The sequence below is a fragment of the Oncorhynchus keta genome, chromosome 37 (assembly GCF_023373465.1).
Source record: "Oncorhynchus keta strain PuntledgeMale-10-30-2019 chromosome 37, Oket_V2, whole genome shotgun sequence".
Lineage (NCBI taxonomy): Eukaryota > Metazoa > Chordata > Actinopteri > Salmoniformes > Salmonidae > Oncorhynchus > Oncorhynchus keta.
The window spans coordinates 17,104,350-17,112,965 of record NC_068457.1 but is presented as its reverse complement, the minus strand read 5'-3'; the positions used below and the strand labels follow the sequence as shown (position 1 = coordinate 17,112,965).

At 44.3% G+C, this 8,616-nt stretch overlaps 1 protein-coding gene across 2 annotated transcripts; it reads left to right on the top strand.

Moving 5' to 3' along the window:
- The first annotated feature begins 682 nt into the window (after positions 1-682).
- On the top strand, positions 683-8,486 carry LOC118375686 (transcription factor Sp3-like). 2 transcript variants are annotated; one of them, XM_052499359.1, is made up of 9 exons: positions 683-830; positions 1,091-1,188; positions 2,734-2,967; positions 4,192-4,758; positions 5,027-5,188; positions 5,287-5,488; positions 5,603-5,792; positions 6,007-6,203; positions 6,316-8,486. In XM_052499359.1, exons 2-9 carry the CDS (start codon positions 1,120-1,122, stop codon positions 6,570-6,572), a joined length of 1,878 nt encoding a protein of 625 aa, XP_052355319.1. In that variant the 5' UTR covers positions 683-830; positions 1,091-1,119; the 3' UTR covers positions 6,573-8,486. The 2 variants fall into 2 exon arrangements, with proteins under 2 accessions (XP_052355319.1, XP_052355318.1); XM_052499358.1 differs by having other exon boundaries at positions 4,994-5,188.
- The last annotated feature ends 130 nt before the right edge of the window (positions 8,487-8,616 follow it).

The window sequence follows — 8,616 nt, the reverse complement described above, 5'->3', positions numbered from 1 at the left end:
CGTTTGTGTTCAAATGTGTTTTAATTGATGGGTGTTCATGTGCGCGTTGAACCAGAGCATGTATTTTGAAGTGGATGGGATGCTTGTAACAGGCTGGGGGAACATGCTGATACTGCAAAATAAATTACATGCATAGTGACAGGTTCTGTGCATACTAGTCTGCGTCGTGGTTCATGCAAAAAAAAAGATTCCATGTTGCAATGACTATTTCCCAGCACATACACGAACATTTTCAGCATAACTGAAGCAGTTCCTTACAAAAAGCAGAGGCAATGAGCAACATCTGGCTGGCAGCCTCACACAACAATGTAGCCAACATGTTCACGATCACTGCACTTAAATATAACAGAGCTTAGTTGCAATGTTAGCCAGCTAACCAAGTAGTGTAACAAGGTGAATATGCGGATACATTAATACGAAAATAAATATTGCTGCAATTACATTTGCCATTTTCCCAACACTTCCTGCTCTTCAATTTCAACCATAGATTCCCAGATATGAGGTTCTTGTCTAAAAACAAACAGGAAACAGATATCCCATAAAATTACGGACATATCGCTTGGCCATAGAAGTCTCACCAAACCACAGAGTTAACCAATCAATTTTGAGAAGAACGGCGGGACTTCCTGTTACGTTGCTAGCGCCCCCCCTTTTTGTGTTTCCCTCACTGTCAATCAAAATAGAAAAAAATCGACCCGAATTCACCGATCAACACAAGCCCGCCTTTGATAAAAGATAATCATGTTCGGAGTTTAGTTGATCAGATAATCTTTCGATTATTACCATTCACGATATGACTGGTACATAACATTTAACCCATCAACCAACCGGTGAGTTTGTACGTTACAACCGATAGCAGGCTAACTACGTCTTTTAATCTTTTGCAGGAGACCTATGCTAGGTAGTTAGCTAGTTAACAAAAGTAAACATTCAATCTGTGTCGAAATCCGCATTGAAACCTTGTCGCAAAGTTAAGGTTTGCCGTTTATTCTTCATCGACTGAAGTTTGTTGTCTCTTTGCAGCCTTTTGGGAGCAGAAACCTGTGAGAAATTTAGTGTTTTGCTAAATTTTCCTTTCTCTCCATGCTAGCGCCAGAGCAACATTTGAAACAAGAGGAAATGGCTACCGCGGACGTGGAAGGCAGTCAAAGCGAATTCCTACAGCACGGCGGAGCCTCGGAAAACCAGGTACCCCAACATTTTCTATCTCGTATTTCGACTCCTCCGAGCTACTACTGTGTGGTGTTTTTAGCTAGCTAGAAGTTCACACGTTTTAAATGTTGCAGGGGGTGTAAAGCTAGTATACTTCCGCCGCTGTGTTCCCCGCTATAACGGCCACCCACTTTACCCCTCTAGAACCCGCCCATAGTGGGTAGGACACAGCCCGTCACTTGGTCAGGTCGCCGATATTTAGCTCGTCTACCTGGGGCTAAAGGGGTACAGTGGGGAAAGGAGGGGTGAGTGGGGAAACCGAACAGAGAATGTGGGAATCTGCACCCGACTACAAAAGATCTCCCCCACGCCCATGCTGTAGCGATTACGTGTTTTGTCTAGCCATACTAGCTGTATTCGTTGGATGATAGAAGGGAGTCTTCGATGATTTGTCGAGTTATGGTGACTAGCTCTCGAAAAACCCTTCTCCCGATGTATGCTGTTCAGCTATTACTTTCGCCCACATTTGGCTCCACAATTCCGAAGCTGTGTTTTTAACATTTAGAAACGCCGATCATTGCTTTCAAAGTGGTTTTCAAAACATACGCTGATATCTGCCTTACTTTCCCGCTGATATGAAATATATCTTTCAAATAATAAAACATATACTAACTGTAGCCGTTTTGCACAGATCGACAAGCTGTGTGCCTCCAGTTGATGAACTACACTTCATCCCCAGTTGTGCACACACGAGTGTTCGGAGCTCGCTAATTAGCGCAGGTGGCCGCCAATCTCTTCTGTCTTTGTAAACAAGCGATGTAACATGGAGAAATGGCCGTGTTGGAACACTAATCCTATAAAAATGTGTGTAGTAATTTAACCTTTTTGTTTAAAACCATAAATAGAAAAGTATTCCTGATATGAAAGATACTGTACATTTTCTGTTTCCAAAAACGTACCGCAGGCCATGCATGTTAATGTTTAGGGCTCTTAAACAAAACTCTCCTGTCAGAATATACTGTACCTTGTCAATAGGCGCAGAATAGGGTAGGTGCGTCACATGCTTGAGGAAGTTTGGATCCTTTCTTATCAAACCACGGAGCTAAGCCAAAGTCTGTATAGCGGATTCAGAAATATTTAGGTTCATGGTTGATTTCTCATGTTGTGACATTTCTGCCTTATTAAGAGATATCTTGATACTACTTTATTATTACTAGTCCACTGTTGCAGAAACCTATAATATAGGATTTGATATCTATATTAACAAGATCCACAATAATTGTCTTGTCTACTGACACTGTATTGTGATAACAAACTATACTGCATGTCATTTTGCCCTATTCACAGTGTGGAGCCTACACCCTGATATCCGTCTATGTACCTCTAGCTCTCGTCTCAGATAGTACAGAAATGTCATTTCCAAATTAATATTTTGCTTCATATTCTTTGTGAACCACAATGCAACAGCGTAAGACTTATGACCAGTGCCTTCTACATACCTGTAACTAGGTCAGCTTTTTTCATTCCGCAACAGTGGATCTGAATAATACTTTATGAATGTGTGTGTCTTCTCTCTGTCAGACCACAGACATGACCGCCATCCAGCTAACAGGTTCAGACCGTTGGGAGTTGTTAACCCCGGTCTCGACCGGGAAGGATGCGCAGCAGGGAGTCGTCCACATTCCTAACTCTGGTATGATGACCTCTAACGGCCAGTATGTTCTCCCTATCGGGAACATGGACAGTCAGCCCATCTACGTCACAGCATCTGGCAACGACGGCTCAGCCAATGGAGTGTCCAGCATACAATACCAGGTAGTGTACTGTTCACACGCAGGTACTTTTGGCCATGTAGTGTATGTGGACATCCCTTCAAATTAGTGAATTTGGCTATTTCAGCCACACCCGTTGCTGACAGGTGTATAAAATCGAGCACACGGCCTTGCAATTTCCATAGACAAACATTGTCAGTAGAATGGCCTGTAGTGAAGAGCTCAGTGACTTTCAACGTGGCACCATCATAGGATGCCATCTTTCAAAAAAGTCAGTTCTTCAAATTTCTGGCCTGCTATAGTTGCCCCAGTCAGCTGTAAAAATCGTCTGTCCTCGGTTGCAACACTCACTGCCGCGTTACAAACTAACTTTGGAAGCAACGTCAGCACAAGATCTGTTCGTCGGGAGCTTCATGAAATGGGTTTCCTTGGCCAAGCAGCTGCATACAAGCCTAAAATCACCATGCGCAATGCCAAGCGTCAGCTGGAGTGGTGTAAAGTTCGTCGCCATTGGACCTTGGAGCAGTAGAAACATGTTCTCTGTAGTCGTGAATCACGCTTCAAGATTTGGCAGTCCGACGGACAAATCTGGGTTTGACTGATGCCAGGGAAGCGCTACCTGCCCAAAGGCATAGTTCCAACTGTAAAGTTTGGAGGAGGAGGAATAATGGTCTGAGGCTGTTTTTCATGGTTCGAGCTAGGCCTCTTAGTTCCAGTGAAGGGAAATCAGTGCTGCAGCATATGATGACATTCTAGACGATTCTGTGCTTCCATCTTTGTGGCAACAGTTTGTGGAAGGCCCTTTCCTGTTTCAGCATGACAATGCCCCCGTGCACAAATTGAGGTCCATGCAGAAATAATTTGTTGAGATTGGTGTGGAAGAACTTGACTCGCCTGCACAGAGCCCTGACCTCAAACCCATCGAACACCTTTGGGATGAATTGGAACGCTAAAACTGCAACAAAGTTCCAACATCTAGTATAAAACCTTCCCAGAAGAGTGGAGGCTGTTGTAGCAGCAAAGGGGGGGACCCACTCCATATTAATGCCCATGATTTTAGAATGAGATGTTTGACGAGTAGGTGTCCACATACCTTTGGCCATGTAGTGTGTGTGTGCATATATACATGCACATATCTGCAGGTACACTCACACATGAACACCTCTGTTAGCAGATGTTCATTACCAGGTCGATTATCATGTTAGCCCTTACACACAATATTCTCTACACACAAATGTCGAACTCTCTCTTCCATGTCATCCCTCAGATCCACAACTCAGATGGAACTCTGGCAGGCTTCTCTGCGCAGGGATTGGACGATGGCTCGGGCCAAATCCAGCTCATCCAGGACGGTAGCCACGGCAATATCGGAATCAGCGTCGCCACAACGACAACCTCTGACCTCCTAACGCAGGCTGGGCATATGCAGCAGATTCAGGGCGTGTCATTGGCCGGGGGCACAACCTATAGCGGCGCGGTTCCCATGGGGCTGTCGGGGGGTAACATAACTTTCCTCCCTATTAACAGCATAGACCTCGAATCACTAGGGCTTGCCGGTGCTCAGACGGTTCCCATAGCAACGACGACCGACGGTCAGTTGATCATGGGCAGCCAGGCGCTGGAGGGGCAGGAAGGTGGAGCCAAACAGCTAGCGACCCTAGTTAGTGAAGCTAACGGTAACCCAGACCTCTACGTGCCAACAACCTCATCATCCCAGCTGCCTGAGACCATCGACGGGACGGGGGTTCTGACCCAAGCTACTGCCGTGTCCGCCGGGGTTTCAGACCCATCCTCAGAGAACTACAACTCACACAACCACCTGCAGCAAATACAGGTCAGTCATATGACATAGAATTCCCTAGGCTTTATTCCCAGTGCCCTACACCACATATAACAGTCATACTACAGTGAGCCATCATACAGGAAAAAAGTTATTAGTCTTGTTTAACTTGTCTTCAGCAGGTCATATCATATTACTATGTACGTTGCTGTAGGTCCTCCTCAGGACACTGTTCTAAGAGCATGGCTGAAAAAAAATACCATGACTGAATTAAGTCTGTTTCATCCAGGTGTCCACCTCTAATGCCTCGTCCTTCTCCCAGCCCATCCTACAGCTGTCGGGGGACAACCAGGTGGCCCAGGGACAGGATCTATCCCAGTCTGGGCAGACACTCCAGAGTGTCCAGCTCGTCAACCCTGGAACCTTCCTCATCCAGGCCCAGACAGTCACTGCTTCGGGACAGATACAGTGGCAGACCTTCCAGGTAGGTTGTGTGGGTGTGTGTTTATCTGTTTCACTACCGTACGTAGGTGTGTGGGATCATGCATGTGTGTAACTCTTTCTAAACGCACTCCCTCTCAGGTCCAAGGGGTCCAGTCTCTGCAGGGCCTCCAGCTCCCCCAGGCCCAGGGGGGCCAGCAGCTGACTCTGGCCCCAGTCCAGGGCCTCTCTATGGGTCAGGGAGGATCCATCACCCTGCCTAACCTCCAGACTGTTACAGTCAACTCTATAGGACAGCCAGGGATTCAATACACACAGGGAGAGGAGGCCGGCAGTCCTGCATGTAGGAACATGCATACGTATACACACACACATGCATACACACAAACCCCATCTTTCTATTTCTTACTTTGTCTCTCTCTCACACACACACACACACAACTATCTCTCCCCACAGGCATCCAGATAAAGGAGGAGCCAGACTCTGAAGAGTGGCAGCTGAGTGGTGACTCCACCCTCAACCCCAGTGACATCAACAACCTGCGTGTCCAGATGGATGACGAAGACATGGACATGTCCACCGGGGAGGGCAAGAGGTTGAGGAGAGTCGCCTGCACCTGTCCCAACTGTAAAGAGGCTGGAGGGAGGTGGGTTGGAAAGACACACATAAACAATATATTAACACAAATGTATATAAAAATGTTGGATCCTAGGCTTTAGCTCAGTGGGTTAATGTGGTTGAGCCGGGGTCTATACTCAGTAGGGTCACTTTCAACCACGACAATTGAAACTCCAGTGACTGCATGAAGTTGACTTTGTGTGTTGACCCCAACCCTCTCTCTTGTCAACCCTTCCTCCCAGAGGGTCGAGTCTTGGTAAGAAGAAGCAGCATATCTGTCACATCGTGGGCTGTGGGAAGGTGTACGGTAAGACTTCTCACCTCAGGGCTCACCTCAGATGGCACAGCGGAGAACGGCCCTTCGTCTGCAACTGGATGTTCTGTGGCAAGCGGTTTACCAGGAGTGACGAGCTACAGAGACACAGACGGACACACACGGGTAGGAATACACACAAACACCATCTTCACTTCATAACACCAGCTTAACGCTCACCACAATTATTCCTTCATCACTCTCTACCTCTTTTTATCCCTTTCATTTCTCTGTCCAGGAGAGAAGAAGTTTGTGTGCGCACAGTGTTCAAAGAGGTTCATGCGTAGCGACCATCTGGCCAAACATATAAAGACTCACCAGAATAAAAAAGGTGTGGCTTCCTCCTCATTGTCTCCGCCCCCCAGCGACACCATCATCACCGCAGACGGAACCACCCTTATCCTTCAATCAGCTGCTGGCGGCCACGACCTCCTGGGCAATCAGGAGATCCCTCTGCAGCTGGTCACCGTGGCGCCCGGTGAGGTCATGGAATGAGGACGTGGCTTATAGACTGGCCAATAAACAGGGACCGTGGGCTTTTTTCTCCCCCCTTTGTTTTTTGTTTTTTATTGTTTTTTTATATATGAATATATATATACGTAAATATATATGACAAATATATATATATATATTTTAAGTAAGAGTTATCATGACTTTATGTTTGTTATTTGCAGTCTTTTTATAGGCAGGCAAACAAATTACATTCAATGTTGTCAGTATGTACACACACAGACACACACACTCTCGCAAACATGAATACTCACTACGAAATGCCTTATTTTGTATCATACTGTTGTATAAAATGCTGGAGATGCATGTGTTTTTTAAGCTTTTGCAGATCATGTAATTGTGTTAGGATGCAGGGAATAGGAAAAGTGTAGTAGCTCTCTCTAGAGCGATTGATTGAATAATTGATTATATTGAATCATCGGTCGCTTTCTCTAGAGAGTGTGGGTGTCTGTGTATTGAGAGAGACTACAGGTGGCTTCATTAACTCTTCACCTGAAGCGACAAGCATAACACCCTTTTAAGACCTTGTGAACACTGTCATAGCCATGATATAACACTTTTTTTTATTTTTTTTAAACATTTTTATTATAGAACACTATGACAGCGTTTATAACAACCAATATCTGCATAATGTCAGACCTTTGTAATGTAGTGGTAGAGTTGGGCTTGCACACTGATTCTCCAACACATACCTTTGATTTGTTAACAATGTTCTGATCAATTCATGTTTGGATTGATTGAAACTTTGCTAACCAATAAAGGTATGTCTGTGTGGACACTTTTATTTCCATGTAGATTTTTTTTCCCAGCCCTGTACCCCATGAAAGTGATGTGACCTCATGCTATTAAAGCTTGTGTCATGTGACATGCCCTGTGGTTTCAGGTGAAGCGTTATTAGCGGTTGGATTGATTTGGTGATAAAAGTTGGCCATACATGCTGCTCTAGGGTCAGTTTGGGATTTGTCCCCCCTTAATGTTTGAGGTTAGGATTTGGGGGGGGTAAGCTGATCCGAGATCTGCCTGAAGGAAACATTGCCCCACAGCAGAATGTTTGGGTCATCACTCTAGCCAACATGAGCACACTTGCAGTGCTTACTCAAGTCAAATGTGTCTTCAGTTAACTATTTTTTTTCTTTGTTTTTTTACTTTTTGTTGTATAGTTACAATTTATATTCTGTTTCTATGACTAGCTTAGTTTGGGACTTGTCAGATTAATTAAATTAAAATGAGTTAAAGGACACAGGTCTGAAAATCGACTTGATTTCTCAATTGCCCACCCAAAATGGTGAAAACATTTTGAACTTGCCATTTTTGCATTTCTGGAACAGTTGAGGTTCACTGACCAGTATATTTAACATTTCAAATGGTACATCAAATATGGCCGCCAGAGTATGCACCGACTGCAAGACATTTAGTGCAGTCCAATTTTCTACCCTTCTGAAGTGTGTACTCGTTCACTCACCTGCATGGATTTAAATGGAGTGGATTATGGTGGAAACTTCCTCCAGACATTTTTCTACCAATCCAATGCACACATTTGGTTGAGGGGTAGAATCTGAATCGCAATATTCTGTTCTACTCATTCTAATTCTATTATGTTTCCACTGCTCTCAGGCTAGTTGCTTCTCATTGTAAAGGAAACAATCATGCCATTATTATTTCTAAATGTTATTGTAATCTTTCCTGTCAGTATGTGCATGTCTTAGCGTCCACTTACCTGTATATTATCTTCTATTCACATTGTTAATAGAAGCCATTTTCTTTAGATAAATACTTTTGTTGTATCAAAAGCTTATTTTAATTGTTTTTTTTTAAAGAAAGTGTCAAATTTGAATGTTACTTTTTGTAAAACCTTTTTTCAAATGGATCATAATTAAAGTCTGATTCCTTCCAATGACAGACTGCATGTGTGTGTCACTAGTTATTCTATAAGATTATTCCTCTCTGGTTACAGGTTGTAGTTCTCCTGAAAACAGTAGGTGGCAGCAAAGCCATTTGTGGCAGGATTACGTCAATTGACATCCATGAA

What these genes read in the sequence shown, in the direction of transcription:
- LOC118375686 (XM_052499358.1), top strand. Translation starts at nt 1,120, where the DNA reads ATGGCTACCGCGGACGTGGAAGGCAGTCAAAGCGAATTCCTACAGCAC. An exon ending in TACAGTGGCAGACCTTCCAG is followed by an intron (nt 5,189 to 5,286) that starts GTAGGTTGTGTG and finishes ACTCCCTCTCAG; the next exon opens with GTCCAAGGGGTCCAGTCTCT. An exon ending in GGAGGCCGGCAGTCCTGCAT is followed by an intron (nt 5,489 to 5,602) that starts GTAGGAACATGC and finishes CTCTCCCCACAG; the next exon opens with GCATCCAGATAAAGGAGGAG.